Raw genomic sequence first — 22,192 nt, 5'->3', positions numbered from 1 at the left:
TGATAATCAGTCCAAAGACATTGGGGACCAAAGAAAAACTAGTACAGCTTAACCAATGATTTTCAAAAGAGGCTTTTAAATTATTCTTTCCCAGTTCAGATGTGTATCAACCTACTTTTTAAATATTATTTCAAAAACTAAAGTAATCTTGATAATCTTTTTCCTGTTTCTTCCCTTTTCCTTGAATTTAAATTACTTAAGTGCAGAAATTCTGCCTTCTTGCTCAGTTCCCCAATCAAAAAATGATGCTACTCATACTACATGCACTTGTATATTACACTCGACAGATATAGGCTGCACTGATTTATAAAGTCAACCTTTATTTAATAATTATACACACAGGTATAAATACAGAATATGTATTCAGTTGACTTTATTTTTAGTGGTTTTTTATGATAAAACACGGATCTCATTCTCTATTCTTGTCAGAGATTTCAAATTTCAAAGTTACCTTCATTGTCTTTGGATCAAGTTTAGACCAATGGGTTGGAGTAGAAATTTCTTTAGCTTCACCATCATCTTTCTCTTCTTCATCCTGATATACAAAGTTAAGAACATAATTACTATTCTGAAACCTTAAAATAAAAGTAATTTATTTTTAAAAGTCTGTTGCTGATCTGTGCAAGGTCACAAATGTTTCAGATTGTCTTCTCCTAAAGTTATTATTTAGGCAAGTCCACGTACATACATTCTACCACTTTTAACTGATCACAAAGACACTCATCAGCCAATCAAAGCCAGATCTGTGAAACACAAAAGGGTGATAAATTACAACACAAAGGATATCAGGGATGCACAAACACTGCCGGTCTCCACTAACCACACAGTGTGTGATCTTGCCCCAATTTTCAAGCCACCCAAAGTTAAGACTGATTTAGTCAGACCTTTCAAATGTACCAAAGACGATGCCACATAGCCTGAAATGTCAAATCTCTCAGACTTGTGGTTGTCCAATTTCAAATATCCATGACTAGAACTGATGACCGTGAAAGAGAAAATTTTTTACATTTTAGAAAATGGCAAAATGTTTAAAATGGCTTAATACTGAATCTTGCTCAACAACTGGTCCCAGATTCCAGCAACTAGACCTATGATAAAAACAAAATTCTGTGCAATTTAAGCACAACTTATTTTCCTTTGAGGTCTCAGCACTCTTAAAGTTAGCATACTAGACAGATTTTTTTTTTAAAGAAAAGAAAATACAACTATACTGCTGAAAGCTGGATTACCAGTCACTGTTACCAGTTATGTTCCTCCATGTGTGTTTGTTATGTAGTGTGTGGTGTGCATTTGTGCCTGTGTTCCTGTGCCTGTGAGAAGCGGAAATAGAAAAAGGGATTAGCGTTCAGTGCCTGTTCTCCATCAGCCTCCTTGCGTTCACCCTGAAGCTTCTCGACCAGCTGCTGCTTGTATCCTCGGGAGAGGGTTTCCCACTCTGAGCGGGTGGGAAGGCAATGCCAAACATCCGGGAAAAATAAAACCACTGTCTCCACATGAGCTGGAACTGTACGCCCCTTGTGGGTCTCCTCAGGGCGATGGTAGCGAATCTCTGCAAAACGGTACCTGTTGCAAGGGAAGAAGCATGTTGGAAAAAAAATTCTAAAATACATTTTAAAGACCCTAGTTCACTTGTAGCACATCAAGTAAAGAAATTTTGCTGCAAGAACTTGAGGTTGGTCTAAAGAAAAAAAAATTATAGAAGCCATAGTTCCTCTTTTGGTACATTTGTACAATATTTTATGGTTAAAAGAATATGTTCCCCAAGGCATTTTCAAGTTTGATTATAGAGCTACCCATATTTTAGAGAATACCTGAAGAAGCTGGATAGCTGTTCAGATTTCATGTGCTAAAAAAAGAATATTCTCAATTAAGTCACAAGAAATACACTAAAATACACAAGACAAATAAGCCTCAAGAGAAAATATGGCTGAACAAAAATAATCAGCACCTACATCATTTTATAACAAAAGAATTATAATGAAATGAAGTTCTCTCTTGACGATCTTCTCCAGCTATGCATGAAATGAAAAATATTTTCAACATACATCCAACTTCCGAAGTAAAGCATAACAAAACATTTAAGTAATGTTCAGTTTATTTTGATTAGTTCTTAAATCCTTTTTCCCCCAAACATTTTTGGCACCAAATAAACTTTTGCTACAAATGGGGATTTTCCTTTGAGATTACCTGCATGATCAAGGTTGCTAAAATAAGGGGGGAGGGGAGGCTGACAGATAAGAACATCTATATAAACTATGAAAAAACATTTCTAATCAAGAAATGAATTGGTACTTACCATTGCGTGCATACACTTAGATCAATGCCTGTCAGAGCCTTACAACAACGAATAGCAGTCTTAATCAACACAGAGGGGTCTTTTTCTGGGTCTGGTCCATCCAACGAAGGAGACCAGTGACCTCCAATGGCCATGGCTTCATCCTTGCCTTTCATGCCCACTAAAAACTAATTCAAAACAAAGAATCATTTACATGTGTTATGCAACTTGTCAAATTACAAATAAAATACTTGAAAAGGAAAGGGACAAACCTTTCCAATATCATTTTTACTACCTCTGGTATCTGTCAGTCAAGGAAGAGTTCAGTTCATCGTGTTCCACACTGCATTTCAGCAATGGAATAGGATTTACACATCATAACTCATCCTTCTAAAATATTTCTTCAGATAAAGAATTTTTTTAAAGAAACAAGCTATAATTCACACTTTAAAAGAATCCAAAAATATACTAAATCCAATACGACTAAAATTTTACTATCCTACGAGCATAAAATACCAAAATGACAGCTGAACTAGTGACATACAAATAAGATATAGCCATAATCTTCACTGAAAGAAAATCTTCATCATTAAATTTTGAGTGCCTTAACAATACAAAAATTAGTTGTTAATAAGTTAAAAATGTAGTATTTTTAATTTTATATATTATATATATATGTATTTTATATACATATGTAGACACACACACACACACAGAGTTAGAACTAAGCAAAGCAAATATATACCTGAAGTTAAAATAAGTGTTTCATTTTACCTTAACAAGTCTAGCAGGATGTTGAAATCCATCTCGAAGTTCTTGTGGGTCTTCAGCAAGAGCACATGACTTATGATACAAATCTTCCATACTAGGACTAGCCATCAGCATTACCTATTATAGTCAAATAATTCAATCCTGTCAAAAGTCTAAAGTAATGTAAAAAAATGAGAAGCACTACTAATTATCCTTACATATTAGATATCCAAAATTTTTTTATAAAAATGGAAAGTAAAATGCTACAGCAGAAATGGTATTAGATACTTTATAATGATAGAATTTTAACTTGTCAAGAAATGCTTTTTGATCAATGTTCTATAATAGCCAAAAACTACCGACCATAAGCAATATATTGAATGTTACCCTGAAGGCTAACATATAGGGAATTCACCAACATTACGTTTTATCTGAGGCTACCAGAAGTCACAGAACATTCCAAAAAGCTATTCAATAAAATCAACTTCATCTTCACGTTTATGAGTTTCAAAATGTTAAAACAATAACCATGAATTTTACAGCTTAAGAGATAAGACAAAGAGGTTAAATTAAATTACTTAAATAACCAAAACAGAATCAGGCAGACAAGGAAAAAAAAAATAGCTATTCAGGTCTTAAACATAACCACTTCCAGGAGATTAATTCCACATACACTCTTAATATGAGTAACTGCTCAGAAATTTTAGCTATATATCACAGAATACAAACCTTTGCACTGTATAAATGGTCAGCATCTGGTGGATCAAGAATAGCCATATTTTTTTCTAAGGACTCTACTTCTCTGTGCATTACATAGAAATTGCAGTAATTTCCCAGCTGAAATGGTCTTGACAAAGGGAAAGCATCCACCCATGTAAACTGAGCATCAAAAAAGTCACTAGGTATATATAAATTCTGATAACGGCGCCTTAGTTCCATCATGTCACAACTAGGACTGAAAAACAGACATAAGTAAGTGAATAAATGGCCTTAGTATCAAAGATTATATGAACATTCACTCCATTCCACATCTAAATATATAAGCTGACATGGTTAAAAGCCAGCTGAGAATGGTCAGAATCAATTATTAATGAGCTATAGATTTGCAAAGAGCCATATGAAACCTCACTTTCAAATTTGTCTACTTAGAGCTTTAAATAAATAACTGGTACCTAAGTGTTACCTTCATTTCTTTGCGTTTTCTGTGTAGCTTGAAATACGTTAGAGACCCTCTGAAATAACTTCAATGCCAGCTCCAGAGAAGATATGAACAAAAAGCAGTTCTACCTCAGCTGAAACTACGAATTTTTTAGAAAATTATAATTCATATAGAATGGATACAAAGAAGGGACAAGATTGATACCAAATGATGCGTACTCCTCAATTAGGTTCATATAATGTAAAAAACATAAATCTTCATTTTATAGTAAGATCCTATATCAAGCATATTTACATTCAAAATTAAGCACAAAAATCCACATGAAAGCTAAATCTAAATGTTTTTTGATTATCTAACACCTCCATACCTCTCTCTGTTAATGATTACGATCCATACCTGATGGATTATTACGTAAAGAGGGTAAGTTTCTTGCCTTTTAAATACTGATTGTTTTAAAGGATGCTTTCCTTTTTCCTAAGAAGCAGAGCTTTTAAAGAAAAGGAACTCAAAGGTAAATCAATCTGGTAAAAGAACAAAGGATTTCTATTAAAAGCGTAACAAAAAGTGGAAAACAACAATTTGTAAGATGAAAAGATAACTACATTATCTTTTTTATTATTTTTCTTTTCACTGTCTTTTTGAAAGACAACTAAAGACAAGGTATAAATTATGACCTAATATATTTGTAGGGGTATCTTTTTATTTGAAGCCTAAAAATAACAAACATATAGTGACAAACTTGTCATCAGGTATGGTTGCTAACATAAGTATACATTATTTGGATAAAATTCTGCTGTCAAAATAAGGAAAATTTGAAAAATACTTATTTGAATTTTTTAAGAAATGTTTCAAATAGACAGTTTGTATAACAGTTTCTTAGTTTTCCATCTCTAGAATTTTTGAAGTTGTGTTTTACCCTGTAGGATTTTAATCTACAATAAAACAAAGGATGTACAAATGAGTCATGCCTTGGCGTACAGTATCTTATAATCACATTACTACAAAACAATCTTGATTTCCACAACTATAGATGAGAAAAGGTATAGTAATTTCAAATGATTTTTATTTGTAATGGGTTGATCTGATGTTCTAGGAATTTATTTCAAAGTGATGAAATGAAACTATGAAGGTCTAACCTGGAAGGAGAGAAATAGCTATTGAATTTATATCCTATTCATCACAATTCTCCCCAAAAGTAGAGCAGAGCTCCTCTATTTAATATATTTGGGACTGGAGAAGTGTTTTTGGTTCTAATAAGTTTCTCTGATATATGCAATCTAGATAAAAGTAAATAGGAGTAACAAGAAAAGTAGTATAAATGAAGAATAGTTGCTCATTTGACCACATGACTAAATGAACATGAACTATCTAACAATTAAGCAAAGTTCCTAAGAAAGATTTTTTTTGGCATTGAGTAGTTTAAGTTTACACTGTTTTACTCAACCTAGAACTGAATATATAGAAATTTAAATTTCTGACAGGTCAGTATTATCAATATTATTATTCTTCGTTGAAACACAGTAATATATCCTCAGGAGACTGAAGCGCACAGTTATTTGTTCCTATGCTAAACAGCTTTAAACACTGCTTTTAATGATTCATTTTTATTTTATTGTCAATTTGTTTTCTCCATTTGTTAATTTATCTTATATTCAATTGCCAGTCCCATCCCAGGGCCTTTAGATAATTCCTCCCTTCCCTTAGACTAAATCAGTCATTTGACCAATTTGCGTTTTTATGAATTACAACTTTGTAGTTACTACCTGGCCATGACATCCCACCACCACCATTAATTATGGAGTATCTACAACTGCCACAGACTGGATTAAGTGCTTTAGATACACAAACTTAATTTAACCTTAGGAATTCTACTAGTTGATAAAATTTCCATTTTGCAGGTGAAACTAAGAAATTCTTGTCAACTTGCCTATTAACTCTGACTCCAAAGGCTGAAAAATGTATTTATATACATGTATATATGTCTGTGAGTGTATATGAAGGTCTATGTTGCTATGATGCCACATCGTCACAGCTAACTTGAAATAACTGGTCCACTGCTGTGTTATTACTTCATCATACACAATGAACTACGCATGGACTTAATAAAGTTATCAATAAATCTGGACCTTAAATGATTAACTTTAAGAAACAAATTAAAAAAAAAAACACAAGTTGATCACAAGTGGCTCTTTTTCAGTAACTATCTTTAATGATTTGATGAATATACGAAAATACACTCCTACTTCAAACTGCATTTCTGCCCTATATAAAGTAAATGTCAGGAATGAAAGTTGTAAGAAAAATATCTCTGTAACATTCTACTAAATTAGACAAATTATAAAACTGGTAATTCAATAAAACAATGGGGGGAAAAGAACTTACCAATCTAAGGAAAATTTTGAAAACTGAACTGTGTAACGTGGAACAACACGTCGAACTCTCCGAGGTGATCGTTCTCTCTCTCTTCGAGGAGATCTCTCCCGGGAACGTTTTCTCTGAGGAGATCTTTCTCTGGATCTACGTCGTTCTCTCTCCCTTTCACGACTTAAAACAAAATGTTCTAAAATTACTAATATTTCTGGCATTATTGAACCGTTTTTTAATAAAATAGATAATATAAGATTCGCTAATATATTTTAACAACTTCTTAAAAACTGTTGTACAGTATGTGTAACACAAACTCACCATTTAACCATTTTTAAATGTACAGTTTGTGGCATCACATGCATTCACAGTGTGCACCTTCACCACCATCAAAGGTACACTTAAAAAGTACACTTAAAAAAAGTACACTTAGGGGCGTCTGGGTGGCTCAGTCATTAAGCGTCTGCCTTCAGCTCAGGTCACGATCCCAGAGTCCTGGGATCGAGCCCCGTATCGGGCTCCCTGCTCAGCGGGAGGCCTGCTTCTCCCTCTCCCACTCCCCCTGCTTGTGTTCCCTCTCTCGCTGTGTCTCTCTCTGTCAAATAAATAAATAAAATCTTTAAAAAAAAAAAAAAAAAGTACACTTAAAAAAAAATACCTTCGGTCATCTTTTCTGTTAGGCACTTGATCCCCTCTGTCATTCCTTCCTGAAAATCTGGATGGTGGATCTAATCTTCGTGCTGGTTGTGGCTGTGAAACTATACGAACAGGAGGCTGCAATAAACCAGCTTTAAAAGACACACACAAAAAATATTTTGACTTAAATAAAAGCATTACCCAGTTAAGTTTTACAACTAGAAAAAGCTGGCTGATGTTTTAAGCTTCGTGGCCAACAAATAGTAGACACCACTTGTATATTTGTATATATTTTTGTAATCATTTAAAAATGCAAAAGCCATTTATAGCTCAGTCACCATATAAACCAGGCCATGGACCAAATCAAAGGGCTATAGTTTGAAATCCCTGATCCACAGAGAGTACAAAGACTGCTGTACAAGTTATTCACAGGGTGCCAAACTATCATCCAGAGGTTCCACAGAGAAAAAGAACTCCTTATTATGGAGAGATCTCCACTCTGACCTAGTTATGAAATTTAGCATCAATTAATGGAAGAATCTGACATGTGCAATACAAATTACAAAACATCACCTATAAGGTGTCCTGGCCAACGCCTTTCTTTTTCTTTTTTTAAGAGAGAGAGCACAGGGCGCCTGGGTGGCTCAGTTGGTTAAGCGACTGCCTTCGGCTCAGTTCATGATCCTGGAGTCCTGGGATCGAGTCCCACATTGGGCTCCCTGCTCAGCAGGGAGTCTGCTTCTCCCTCTGACCCTACCCCCTCTCATGCTGTCTCTCAATCTCTCTCGCGCAAATAAATAAAATCTTAAAAAAAAAAAAAGAGAGAGAGAGAGAGAGAGAGCACAAGTGAGCCGGGCGGTGGAGGGGGGGGGGGCAGAAGGAGAGGAAGAAAGAAAATCTTAAGCAGGCTCCACACCCAGCAAGGAGCCTGATGTGGGGACTCAATCTAACAACCCTGAGATCATGCACTGAAACCTAAATCAGAAGACTGATGCTTAACTGACGGAGCCACCCAGGCACCCCTTACCAAAGCCTTTAGACTTATCTACTAGGTTCATAGTTTATATGGCAGATAGAGGAACAAGATAAAACTGTCACAAGGAATAAAGGCAAATCCATTATACAACATTCCAAAAGAATCTACAGGACAACTAGCCCAATTTCTTAAAAAAGTCAATGTTGTAAAGGAAGAAGAAAAAGCGGGAAACTGGGGCACCTGGGTTGCTTAGTCAGTTGAGTGTCCAACTCTTGATTTCAGCTCCAGTCATAATCCCAGGGTCCAGGGATAGGGCCCTGCCTCGGGCTTTCCACCAGTGGGGAGTCTGCCTTGGGATTCTCTCTCCCTCTCCTTCTGCCCTCTGGCTCCCCCTCCACCCCTGCACTCTCTCTTAAATAAATATTTGAAGAAAAGAAAATGTGGGTAACTATTCTAGAATAAAAAACCTAAAATAACATAACCAAACACAACGGATAAAAGCTGATTGACTTTTTGTTTAGGAAACAAAACACAACCTTCAAAGACCTCGGGGAGACAAATGGGGAGATTTGAATATACTGAGAATACTTAAATGCTTTTTCTTAGATGTGATAATAGATTGTAGTTATATAGAAAAATGGTCTCGGGGCACCTAAGTGGCTCAGTCATTGAGCGTCTGCCTTCAGCTCAGGTTATGATCCCAGGGTCCTGGGATGGAGCCCTACATCAGGCTCCCTGCTCCACAGGAAGTCTGCTTCTCCCTCTCCCACTCCCCTTGCTTGTGTCCCTCTCTCTCACTGTCTGTCTCTCTTTGTCAAATTTTTTTTTAAAGCTTTTTATTTATTTATTCATAAGAGACAGACAGAGGCAGAGGGAGAAGCAGGCTCCCTGCTGAGCAGGGAACCAATGTGGGACTCGATCCCAAGACCCTGGGATCATGCCCTGAGCCGAAGGCAGATGCCCAACCATCTGAGCCACCCAGGCACCCTAAATAAATGAAATCTTAAAAAAAAAAAAGAAAAGGAAAGAAAAGAAAAATGGGTCTCTTTTAGAAAGGACATGCTTCAGTATATAGGGGTGAAACATCCCAGTGTCTGCTAACTACTTCAAAGGAATAAGCAAAAACTGTATGTATTTGTACACAAGTAAGCAGGCAAAACACATAATAAAATGTTAACAATTTTACAAGGTTGTAAGTATATAACTGATCACTTCACTGTTCTTTCAACATTTTTGTATGCTTGAAAATTTTCATGATAAAAATTGTGGGGAGGAAAGAAACAGCTAACTCTTATGAAAAGGAATCCATAGCTGCCAATGGAAATTTTTTAAGTTGTTTTTTTTTTTTAAGTTTTTATTATTTATTTGACAGAGAGAGTGCACGAGCATGGGAGTAGCAGGCAGAGAGGGAGAAGTTAAGCAAAGAGCCTGATGTGGGGCTTGATCCCAGGACTCTGGGATCACGACCTAAGCGAAAGGCAGATGCTTAACTGAGCCACCCAGGCACCCCTAAATAAAATCTTTAAAAACAAACAGAGGGATGCCTGGGTGGCTGAGTCAGTTAAGGGTCTGCCTTCGGCTCAGGTCATGATCCCAGGGTCCTGGGATTGAGCCCCATGTAGGGCTCCTTGCTCAGCTGGAGCCTGCTTCTCCCTCTGCCTGCTGCTTCCCCTGCTTGTGCTCTAACAAATGAATAATTAAAATCTTTAGAAAATAAATAATTAAAATCTTTAGAAAATAAATAAATAAATAAAAACAGAAAAGAAATCACAGGACTACCGGGCAGATATTTGGAAGAACCAAGTAGACTGAAAACACCCTGGCATTATCTAGTAAGTTTAAGTTACACAAACCCTCAGACCTTGCAATTCCACCTGAAGGTATATGTATGTCCTACAGAAACCTGGGCACATGCTCCTGGACACATATGAGAGGACATTTTTAACAGCATTCTCTGAAACCAAAAACTAGAAATAATCCTAACGTTTACCAGAAAACAGATAAACTGTACAATATTCGTATGTGTGATATTATCTAATAATGAAAATGAAGAATCAGCCAGATGGAAAAACTAGTATGAGAGGGGTGCCTGGGTGGCTCAGACGTTAAGCATCTGCCTTCAGCTCGAGTCATGATCCCACTCCCCCTGCTTGTGTTGCCTCTCTCCCTGTGTCTCTCTGTCAAATAAATAAAATCTTTAAAAGAAAAAAAATAGTATGAGAAACTTTTAGAACATAATGTTGGGAAAAAATAAGTCAGGTGCCTGCGTGGCTCAGTTAGTTGAGCGTCTGCCTTCGGCTCAGGTCACGATCCCAGGGTCCTGGGATTGAGCCCTGCATCGGGCTCCCTGCTCGGCGGGAAGCCTGCTTTTCCCTCTCCCACCCCCCTGCTTGTGCTCCCTCTCTCGCTGTGTCTGTCTCTGTCAAATAAATAAAATCTTAAAAAAAAAAAAAATACTAATTAGGGGTGCCTGCATGGCTCAGCTGACTAAGCATCTGACTCTTGATTTTGGCTCACGTCATGATCTCATGGTCATGGGATGGAGCCTCACACTGGGCTACACGCTTGGCGGAATCTGCTTGAGTTTCTTTCTCTCCTCTCCCTCCCCCTCTGCTCTTCCCCCTCCTCCTGTGCACTCTCTCTCTCCTCTAAAATATATATATATTAAAGAAAAAAAAAAAACCACCCTACCAAAAACAATAACAACAAGCCAATTAATTAGGCTTTTGTTGGGGTGCCTGGTGGGTCAGTTGGCTGACTGCCTGCCTTCAGCTCAGGTCGTGATCCCAGGGTCCTGGGTTCGAGCCCCGCACCTGGCTCCCTGCTCGGCGGGAAGTCTGCTTCTTCCTCTCCCTACTACCCTCATGCTCGCTCTCTCACTCTCTCAAAATAAATAAAATCTTTAAAAAAAAAAGTAGGCGGGCGCCTGGGTGGCTCAGTCGGTTAAGCGACTGCCTTCGGCTCAGGTCATGATCCCGGAGTCCCAGGATCGAGTCCCGCATCGGGCTCCCTGCTCGGCAGGGAGTCTGCTTCTCCCTCTGACCCTCCCCTGTCTCATGCTCTCTCTCTCTCTATCTCATTCTCTCTCTCAAATAAATAAATAAAATCTTTAAAAAAAAAAAAAAAAGTAGGCTTCTGTGAAGCCAAGGCTATCTTGTTAATACTTCAATAAAAAGTGTCCCCAATGTCAAATAATTAATTTGCACAGGAAAATGTAAAATACAGCTCATTTATTTCATGCACTGTAATTCAATGGATAATTTAAAGTACTATCACCAGACAACACATATATAAAATATTATGTGTAGGGGCACCTGGTTGGCCCAGTCGGTTAAGTGGGCAACTCTAGATTTTGGCTCAGGTCATTATCTCAGGGTCCTGGGATTGAGCCCCATGTTGGGCTCCCTGCTCAGCGGGGAGTCTGCTTGTAGATTCTCTCTCTCCCTGTCCTCCCCTCCCCCCTAAATAAATAAATCTTAAAAAAATAATAATAAGGGCGCCTGGGTGGCTCAGTTGGTTGGGCGACTGCCTTCGGCTCAGGTCATGATCCTGGAGTCCCGGGATCAAGTTCCATAACGGGCTCCTTGCTTAGCAGGGGGTCTGCTTCTCCCTCTGACCCTCCCCCCTCTCATGTGCTCGCTCTCTCTCATTCTCTCTCAAAAAAATAAATAAAATCTTTTTAAAAAAAAATAAATAAATAAATAAAATGTTGATTATATGACATTTCCTTCCATTACAGATAAGATACCAATAAAGGGACTGGGGATTAATATTGACATTTAAGTTCACAAAGAGCATGTCTTTCTATAAGAGCAATAAAATAAAAATACTTCCAAACAGCTACGTAAGTAGAAGTGGCCTGCACAAGATACTTAAACCTCCTTTCAAGTATTTTGGAAATCCTTGCCTTTTTTAAAAAAGCATATTCTCGTTGTTTTAACAACTACAGTTGTAAAAGTTACGTGTTAGTCTGAAACAGAAAAGACACACTGCAAGTAATACCTTTCTGCTGTGGCTGCTGTAATAAAGGCTGTGGCTGAGTCTGCAATAATGGTGTAATAGAAGCTGCTGAGATCTGGGCCTGCAGGAGGGACTGGGGTTGGGGCTGAGCCTGAACACCAAACGTCGTCTGTGGTGCAATTGGCTGAAGTACAGCAGGAGGAGTCTTCAGTAAAGGTTGAGTTTGGGATTGATTCTTAATAAAAATAAAGAAATAAAATAAAAATTTTAAAGAGAAAGAAAAAACTCTGAAAATTAGTAAACTGAATCACCAAGTTTCTATAACACCTAACTCCGTTATTTTATATACCTGATTTGGTAGCGTCTGAATTCTTTGAGCATTCCATTTAAAAGGCATATTGGGATTATATGTAGCTTCAACCAATACTCTGTCACCCACTTGGGGGGTTTTCCCTTTGACAGCACTGGAAAATAAGTTAAATATACATTCAATTAAGAGATTCTTCCAAAAAAAATGTATACTTGTAGTATTTTACCTTACGTAAACTATCTGAAATGGAAGTCTAAAAAAAGCCCTTTTAAAAAGTAAATATACCTCCTAGACTTATTTTATTTTAGAACTGATCATGTTTCACCCTCCCTAAAAAACACAGGGTTTGAAGTGGAAGAAATAACTTTGCACCTCATATTCTCCCAATATTGTGTCCCTCCTTCTACAGTACTAACTTCTATAACCCAAAAGTAAGATTTCCTTTGGGCTGTGGAGTGGTAAGAGAAATGCAGATGGAACACAGGAGACCCATTTTTAGAAAACTCTCATGATAGTTAAATTTAATTTCCCAAATAAAGTCTTTCTAAGGCAGTTCACTAGGAACACAGTTGAAATATCCAAGGAAAATCTTTCATGCAACCACCATCACACTAACAAAATACTATTCTGAATATGTCAGTCATTAATCGTTCAATCTTACTCGTTAATTTTTCAATTAAAAAATGCTTTTTTAGTACATAGCATCATTAAATATGTCAAACAAAAGATTAAATTTTAAAAGGCATATGACTATTTCAATCTCTATTCTCACTGTAAGTCTGCCCATGAAGAGTTGGAAAAATTAACTCACTCCTATAAAACATGTATAAAGAATTCACCGTAACTATTTTATTAAGTAACCAGAGATATCTTCACTCATATTCTCCAGAAAAAAAGGCTAGATACAAATATAATACAAGCCAGGTGACTAAAACAAAAAATAACTAAACCACAATCCTATGCCACAATTAGGTCTTATCAATATATTTCAGGCTAAATACAAGAAGGCATTTGCCAACACCTAATTAAGTTACCTAAGCTGAAAGAATACATCTTCATCCACAAATCCAAATGTATCATGTAGTTTTGTAACCACTCCTGTAAAAACACGCTGTTTCTGAGGCTGGGTTTGTTGCTGACTGGACCTTGGTGTTGGATACGATACAGTTATCTGTGCTGCAGGCTGAGGAGTAGACAGGCTAAGGCTTGTAGGCAGTGCAACAGCTGGCTATAAAACAAAATCAAGATCAAATCAAGCTAATGCTTTGAAATACTCTAGAAATTAAAAATGAGCACTCAAAACTAACTCAAAATGTAAAATTAACTTATTTAAAGTTAGGAAATACACATGTACACCTTGAAGATGAGAATCAAGTCTGAAAAAAACCTTTTTTTTTTTTAATCTACCTCAACATTAAGTTCACCATAGTGAAATGAGTTTTAAGAATACTGCAGGTGCGGGGGCGCCTGGGTGGCTCAGTCGTTAAGCGTCTGCCTTCAGCTCAGGTCATGATCCCAGGGTCCTGGGATCGAGCCCCGCATTGGGTTCCCTGCTCTGCGGGAAGCCTGTTTCTCCCACGCCGTCTCCCCCTGCTTGTGTTCCGTCTCTCGCTGTCTCTCTCTTTGTCAAATAAATAAAAATTAAAAAAAAAAAAAGAATACTGCAGGTGCGCCTGGGTGGCTCAGGCTGAGCGTCCAAACTCTTGATTTTGGCTCAGGTCATGATCTAGGGTCATGAAATCGAGCCCCGTGTTGGGCTCTGCACTCAGCAGGGAGTCCATTTGGGACTTTCTTACTCCCTCTCCCTCTGCTCCTCCTCACGCTTGAGCACGCACACACACTCTCTAAATAATGCACATTGGGGTGCCTAGGTAGCTCAGTCAGTTAAGCATCAGACTCATGATTTCTCAGGGTTGTGAGATCGAGCCCGTCAGACTCATGTGCTAGGCATGGAGCCTGCTTAGGATTCTCATTCTCTCTCTCCCTCTTCCTGTGCAACCCCGCCTTAAAAAAATAACTGCATATATTAGGGGGTGCCTGGCTGGCTCAGTTGGTGGAGTGTGCAACTCTTGATCTTGGGGTTCTGGGTTCAAGCCCCACATTGGGAGTAGAGATTACTTAAAAAAAAAAACCTGTAAATTTCAGTCCCCTCTTAGAAATTCAAAACAATAGTGGCCTAATACTCAGGAAAGTCCTATATAAGTGAAATAAGTCAGCGAAAGACAAGTATGTATGATCTCACTTACAGGTGAAATCTAAAAAAACAAAAAATTTATAGAAACAGAACAGAACCTTGGTGACTGCCAAGGGTATGGAGGGAGGAAGAAACGGGTGAAACTGGTCAAAAAGCACAAACTTCTAGTTATAAGATAAATAAGTTCCATGGATGTACTGTACAGCATGGTAACTATAATACAGTATTGTATATTTGACAGCTCTTAAAAGTTCTCAACAGAAAAAAATTTTTAACTATGTGAGGTGATTCATGTTAAAAAAAACTGATTATGATGGGGCGCCTGGGTGGCTCAGTCGTTAAGCACCTGCCTTCGGCTCAGGTCATGATCCCAGGGTCCTGGGATCGAGCCCTGCATCGGGCTCCCTGCTCAGTGGGGAGCCTGCTTCTCCCTCTCCCACTCCCCCTGCTTGTGTTCCCTCTCTTGCTGTGTCTCTGTCAAATAAATAAATTCTTTAAAAAAACAAAAAATAAAAAAACTATGGTCATCATTTCACAATACATAGATAAATCAAACTATATTGTATACCTTATATTAATACAATATTACAGATCAATTATCTTTCCATAACACTGAACAAAAAAAATGTTAACACTTTCATTCATCTTTTCTGACACAGACATGCACAGTATATTACTGATTAAAACTTCTATATACAAATAGAAATAAAATAATTAGAAATGAACAATCATCTGACTCTTCAAGACAAATTTGTTTTATACTTGCCCAATAAAGCAAGTCTCTTAATTTCTGTAATTTAAACAAAAAAGGCCAAGTCATATATATAGTATGACTATTTCTCAGCCTACGTTTCTCAGACTACGACCACAAAATTATTTCTCATGAAATTTCTTTAATATTCTAAGACAATAATGATTTATGGATGCTATTCCAAGAAAAGACTAATGTTTATAGCTTTTCTTAGTATGGAAATTCTACTATTAAAGATTGAAAATTCAGGACCAGTGTCAGTTGATTTTGATTCCTTAATGAAAATAAAGTAAGGCTGACTTCTCAAGTGCATTTTGGTTTTTTTTTACAAATACAACAGATTCAAGACTAAAATGGTATGAAAGATTACAGAGTACAAAGCTTCTCCCCTACTCCTGTTCGTCAACTACCTAATTCCCTATCCATGGATAATCACTGTCACCAGTTATTATTACAGGTTCTGCTTCCTTTTTATCCATTTCATAGTATTTCACTTTAAGTCAGCGAACCATGGTCCTTGGTCCAAATCCAGCCCACAGTTTATGATTTTGTGATTTTTGTATAGCTCAAAAACCAGTGATGGTTTCTTACACTTTATTAATTTTTAACGATTTTATTAATTTATTTGAGACAGAGCATGAATGTGGGCGGGGAGGGGGAGAGGGACAGACTCCATGCTCAGCAGGGAGCCTTATCTCGATCTCAGGACCCAGAGATCATGACCTGAGTGAAGTCAGATGGTTAACCTTGACTGAGTCACCCATGTACCCTGGTTTCTAACACTTTAAAATAATTTTTAAAAAGAAAAAAAAAAAATGCAACAAAGACTATAGGTGGTCCACAAACCTAAAGGAACACTACGTATCATTAAGTTTAAAAACGGGGGAGCCTGGGTGGCTGGTTGGTTAAGCCTCCGACTTGATTTTGGCTCAGGTCATGGTCTCAGGGTCAAGCCCCACATCAGGCTCTGCACTAAGTGCAGAGTCTGTTTGTCCCTCTCCCTCTATTCTTTACCATGCACACTCTCTCTCTCTCTCAAATAAGTATGTATTTCTTGAAGTTCAAAAATTTTTAATGCTGCTGAAAACTTAAACTGATAATGTAATACAATACCCTACTAAGGTCAAGCTTAAAATGATATAACAGGTAAAAAAATAAAATAAAATAACACGTTAAAAAAAAAATTCCTAAAAATATTAGCTACAATGAAAATGCATTAAGAATTAAGTTTAGGGGCGCGTGGATGGCTCAGTCATTAAGCGTCTGCCTTTGGCTCAGGTCATGATCTCAGGGTACTGGGATCAAGGCCCACATCAGGCTCTGCTCAGCAGGAAGCCTGCTTCTCCCTCTCCCACTCCCCCCGGCTTGTGTTCCCTCTCTTGCTGTGTCTCTGTCAAATAAATAAATAAAATCTTAAAAAAAAAAAAAAAAAAGGAATTACGTTTAAAATAAGAATCAAGTCTAGGGACACCTGGGCGGCTCAGTTGGTTAAGCGTCTGCCTTCAGGCTCAGGTCATGATCCCAGTGTCCTGGGATCAGGCCCCGCATTGGGCTCCCTCCTCAGCAGAGACTGCTTCTCTCTCTCTCTCCCTCTACCCCTCTCCCTCCCTATCAAATAAATAAATGAATAAAATCTTTAAAAAAAAATTACATTTAAAGTAAGACCTCATATTTATTCAACCTAGATCACAGCTGGATCTGCAATCAAAAACCATAAAAGACAAAATGACAACATGCATTCCATCTTTATTTCATATATTCTTAAAATAATATATAAATCCAACCAATATTCATCTTCAAACCCTGAAAGAAATACTAGAATAGGAATAAAATTTTGGTCTATTCCTCATTCAGATATCCAAAAGAAATAAATTAATGGCAAACTAACCTGTGTTAAAAGGGTCTGCTGAGGTTGCTGTAACTGAAAATAGAAAAAAACAAAAACAGGGAAGAAAAAAGAAAAGGATCAATCAAAATTATTTCACAGATGCTCTTATAAAGAAAAATTTCTATTAAATGGGTACTTCATCTCTAATTAAGAAATACGGTGAGGGCGCCTGGGTGGCTCAGTCGGTTAAGCGACTGCCTTCGGCTCAGGTCATGATCCTGGAGTCCCGGGATCGAGTCCCACATCGGGCTCCCTGCTCGGCAGGGAGTCTGCTTCTCCCTCTGACCCTCCCCCCTCTCATGTGCTCTCTCTCTCATTCTCTCTCTCAAATAAATAAATAAAATCTTTAAAAAAAAAAAAAAAAGAAATATGGTGAAAAATAACAGAAGTCAATAGGTATTAAGATTTCCTGCAACTATTTCTAATTACAGACCTGATGTATAACTTACTCAATGGGGCACCTGGCTGGCTCAGTCAGTAGAGCATGCAACTACTGATCTCAGTGTTCTAAGTTTGAGCCCCACGTTGGGTGCAGAGATTACTAAACATAGTATCTTTTATTTTTTTAAGATTTTATTTATTCATTTGAGAGACACAGAGAGCAAGAGAGAGAGAGAGAGCCCACAAGTAGGGAGAGCGCAGGCAGAGGGAGAGGGAGAAGCAGGCTCCCTGCTGCAGAGCCCGATGCGGGACTCAATCCCAGGACCCTGGGATCATGACCTGAGCTGAAGGCAGACGCTTAACTGACTGAGCCTCTCAGGTGCCCCTAAACATAAAATCTTTAAAAACAAAACAAAACAAAAAAAACTAACACATCCAATAAAGAAATTGTCTTTTATCTTATTTCATAGGAATAACACCCAAAAAACCCAAAACAAAAACACACACACACAACAAAAACCTTAAGTCCTTAGATGGGAAAATTTCTATTATTGACATGTTGGTCACCATGCTACAGAAATATCATTGGAAAGAAAAAATCATTGGCACTCTAAATGATATATTCGATAAGGGGTTAATACACAAAATATATAAAGAACACACAAAATCTTACACCAAGAATCAAACAATCCAATTAAAGAATGGGTAGAGGAAATGAACACTGTTCAAAACAAAACATATTGAGAAGAGAAACATGAAAAGATGCTCAATATCAGTCATCATCAGGGAAATGCAAATCAAAACCACAATGAGGTATCATCTCACACCTGTCAAAACAGCTAAAATCAAAAACACAAGAAACAAGTGTTGAGGAGGATGTGGAGAAAAAAAACCTTCATGTATTTTTGGTGGAATATAAACTGGTACAACCACATGGAAAACAGTATGGAGGTTCCTCATAAAATAAAAAATAGAAATACCATATAATCTAATAATTCTACTATCGGATATTTACCCAAGAAGAAAAAATGCTAATTTCAAATGATGTATGTATCCCTATGTTTACCGCAGCATTATTTACAACAGCCAAGATATGGAAGGAACATAACTGTCCATCAACAGATAAATGGATAAGGAAAACCTGGTGGGTATACACAGGCACACACCTGCAACGGAGTATTACACAACCATAAAAAGGATGAGCTTGTGCCATTTGAGACAACACAGATGGACCTAGAGGGTACTATGCTAAGAGAAATATGTCAGACTGAGAAAGACAAATACTGTGTAATTCCACTCATAAGTAGAATCTCAAGAAAAATAAAACAATGGGCACCTGGGTGGCTCAGTCGGTTGAGCATCTGTCTTCGGCTCAGGTCATGATCTCGGGGTCCTGGGATGGAGCCCCATGTTGGGCTCCCTGCTCAGCGGGGAGTCTGTTTCTCCTTCTCCCTCTGCCCCTCCCACCGCTCTAATAAATAAAATCTTAAAAAAAATAAAGATAAAAAATAAAGGTTCATGGGGTGCCTGGCTGGGTCATTCGGTAGAGCATGCGACTCTTGATGTCAATAGTCATGAGTTCACGCTCCATGCTGGGCATAGAGCTTACATTTAAAAAAAACTTAAAAGATTAAAAAAATTCAAGTAGGGGCAGCCTGGGTGGTTCAGTCAGTTAAGCATCTAACTCTTGATTTTGGCCCCGGTCATGATCTCAAGGTTGTGAGACTGAGTCCCACATCGGGTTCCATGCTGGACATGGAGCCTGCTTAAGATTCTTTCTCCCTCGCCCTCTGCTTCTCCCACCCCCGTGCACGCTCTCGCTCTATGAAAAGAAAAAAATTAAAATAAAAAATAAAGGCTCAAAGCCAATGGTCTATCTAGGGTTAAGGCTTCAAATGGGAAAAAGGATCTTTTCATTTTCACATGTGGTCTAGTACAGCACAGTAGGGCTAGATGTTCCACACAGAAGAACTGGGTCAAAGATTCAGTAGTCCAGTGATTCTTTCCAAATTATCCTCTGCATGCCTCCCCAGAAATGTGACAGGGGCGCCTGGGTGGCTCAGTCAGTTAAACATCTGCCTTCGGCTCTGGTCCTGATCCTGGGGTCCTGAGATCCGGCCTAGTGTCGGGCTCCCTGCTCAGTGGGGAGTCTGCTTCTCCCTCCAACTCTGTACCCCCCCATGCTCTCTCTCAAATAAATAAATGAATAAATCTTTAAAAAAAAAAACAAACATGTGACAAAGACTGGCTGCTAATTGAGGATTTGGATTTTCAGGACCTCTATCTTCCTCCTCTCCCTTGGAGACATTCCTTTTTTGCCTACCTCATTTAGCCCACTACCAAAGAATTCAAATCACATATTAATGTAGCTGACAGGAAATAAAATCTATATAAACTGAATCTGGGACAAGTTATTTTTTTTTTTCTATCAGTTTTAAACATGGAAAATATAAACTAACCTGTTGTTGCACACTATACAAGGCCTGCTGAGGTTGTGAATATTGCTGGAAAAAAAAAGATTTATGAAAAGAAATATGAAATCAGTTTTATTCATTCTCAAGAAGCGATATACATACATACAAATACATAAACAAAATCACACTACAAAGAAATTTTATGGAACAACTGAACTTCACCAAAAATAAGCAAACTGGTGATTCTTTATACTCTGGGATTCATTAAGAACTGAATTTTATTCAAATAATTAAGGTATAAGAACTGCCCATTTTAAGAATTTTGACCATGCAAATGTAGTGTTCTGTCTTAGGCATATACAATTTTTATTACCTTAAAAAACAATAAGCATAATAAAAATATACAATTATTGGGGCACCTGGGGGGCACAGTCAGTTAAGTGTCTGACTCTTGGTTTCAGCTCAGGTCATGATCTCGGGGTCCTGGGATCCAACCCCATCTCAGGCTCCATGCTCAGCGCGGGGTCTGCTTGGGATTCGCCCTCTCTCTCTGCCCGTCCACCCTGTGCATGTGTGTGCATGCACACACATGGACTCCCTCTCTCAAATAAATAAATCTCAAACAAAACAAAACAAAACCCACAATTATTAATTCTTTAAGAATCATCTGGCTACTCAGATATGACAGTTTAATATGTCACAGACTGAAACCCAATAAAGACTCACCTGTTGCAATGCAGCTGCTGCAGCTGCAGCTTGTTGCTGCAAGGCTGCAGTCTGAGTTAACTGGTAGTTGGCTGGGGTTTGTGTGGTAAGGCCTGCTGCTGCTAATGCAGTTTGCTGGGTATAAATGGTAGGAGATGCTCCAAGGAGTGATGGCTGTTGAACACCCAATGCAGCTAAAATGAGATTAAAAAGGAAAAGAAAAAAAAAAAGCATTATTTGGATCCTTTCTAGGAATTTTTCGTAAGTGCTTAATGAATTATGTTCTGCCATTGTTTAGTAAAAACCTAAAGCAAAATTCCAGTAATGCTTATTAAATTTAATTGATTCAAGTGTCTCCTCAGATCCCAGTGGCTTTATACTAAATTTTCATGTCGTAATAGATATAAGAAAACATTATTCTATAAAATTAAACTACAACCTTACCTAGACCAAGAGGCTAAAGTACTCTCAAGAAGTATTTTTAGGAAAAAGAGCAGAAAATAAACTGTCTTACTTTATTTATCTAGAATTTACTGTTTTATCTCCAAGTAGATGAGAATCATATATTGAAGACAGTGCTGCTGGAAGTGATCCACCCTAAAACTTTCCGTTGGACAAACTTTTCATATACCTACTTTGCATTAATTTAAAAACTAGGAAACAGGGGCGCCTGGGTGGCTCAGTCGTTAAGCGTCTGCCTTCGGCTCAGGTCATGTTCCCAGGGTCCTGGGATCGAGCCCCACATTAGGCTCCCTGCGCTGTGGGAAGCCTGCTTCTCCCTCTCCCTCTCCCCCTGCTTGTGTTCCTTCTCTCTCTATCTCTGTCAAATAAATCTTTAAAAAAATAAAATAAAATGAATAAAATAAAATAAAAACTAGGAAACAGGGGCGCCTGGGTGGCTCAGTCGTTAAGCATCTGCCTTTGGCTCAGGTCATAATCCCAGCATCCTGGGATCGAGCCCCACATCGGGCTCCCTGCTCGGCGGGAAGCCTGCTTCTCCCTCTCCCACTCCCCCTGCTTGTGTTCCCTCTCTGGCTGCCCCTCTCTCTTTCTGTCAAATAAATAAATAAAATCTTAAATAAATAAAAATAAAAACTAGGAAACAGACCAAAGCAACTTTTGTGTGTTTTTTTTTTTAAGATTTTATTTACTCTTGTGAGAGAGAAAGTGAGAGAGCATGAGCAAGTGGAGGGGGATGGGTAGAGGGAGAGGGAGAAACAGACTCCCCAATGAGCCGGAAGCCTGATGTAGGGCTAGATCCCAAGACCTGGAGATCATGACTTAAGCCAAAGGCAGACGCTTAACTGAACTCAGGCACCCCAACTTTTGTGTTTAAAAGCACAAAAAGTTTTTAATTTTAGTGCACTACTATATGGGGCAATGAGATAAAATTAACCATAGTGACTTAAAATTATAATTTGATAAAACT

At 38.0% G+C, this 22,192-nt stretch overlaps 1 protein-coding gene and 1 non-coding gene across 7 annotated transcripts in view; both read right to left on the bottom strand.

Annotated features, from left to right (window-relative positions):
- CCAR1 (cell division cycle and apoptosis regulator 1) overlaps nt 1-22,192 on the bottom strand; it is a 64,993-nt gene that overhangs the window by 29,033 nt on the left and 13,768 nt on the right. For 4 of the 6 annotated variants that reach the window (XM_045877955.3, XM_045877956.3, XM_045877954.3 and 1 more), the window contains exons 3-15: nt 20,785-20,957; nt 20,104-20,148; nt 17,264-17,296; nt 13,465-13,658; nt 12,470-12,584; nt 12,163-12,355; nt 7,207-7,336; nt 6,567-6,728; nt 3,755-3,980; nt 3,050-3,163; nt 2,297-2,463; nt 1,353-1,563; nt 452-535 (exon numbers count right to left, since the gene is read on the bottom strand). In XM_045877955.3, coding sequence (XP_045733911.1) covers nt 452-535; nt 1,353-1,563; nt 2,297-2,463; nt 3,050-3,163; nt 3,755-3,980; nt 6,567-6,728; nt 7,207-7,336; nt 12,163-12,355; nt 12,470-12,584; nt 13,465-13,658; nt 17,264-17,296; nt 20,104-20,148; nt 20,785-20,957 — 1,847 coding nt within the window. The remainder of the gene's footprint in view (nt 1-451; nt 536-1,352; nt 1,564-2,296; nt 2,464-3,049; nt 3,164-3,754; nt 3,981-6,566; nt 6,729-7,206; nt 7,337-12,162; nt 12,356-12,469; nt 12,585-13,464; nt 13,659-17,263; nt 17,297-20,103; nt 20,149-20,784; nt 20,958-22,192) is intronic. The other 2 variants (XM_064594720.1, XM_045877958.3) reach the window with 2 other exon arrangements.
- LOC123847280 (small nucleolar RNA SNORD98) lies at nt 2,595-2,659 on the bottom strand. Its single transcript, XR_006791518.1, has one exon. It is a non-coding gene; the product is annotated as a small nucleolar RNA SNORD98 (small nucleolar RNA).

The sequence above is a fragment of the Mirounga angustirostris genome, unplaced genomic scaffold (assembly GCF_029215605.1).
Source record: "Mirounga angustirostris isolate CCGP_5_RB_7025 unplaced genomic scaffold, mMirAng1.0.hap1 SCAF_6, whole genome shotgun sequence".
Lineage (NCBI taxonomy): Eukaryota > Metazoa > Chordata > Mammalia > Carnivora > Phocidae > Mirounga > Mirounga angustirostris.
This window is presented reverse-complemented; position numbering and strand designations above follow the sequence as displayed.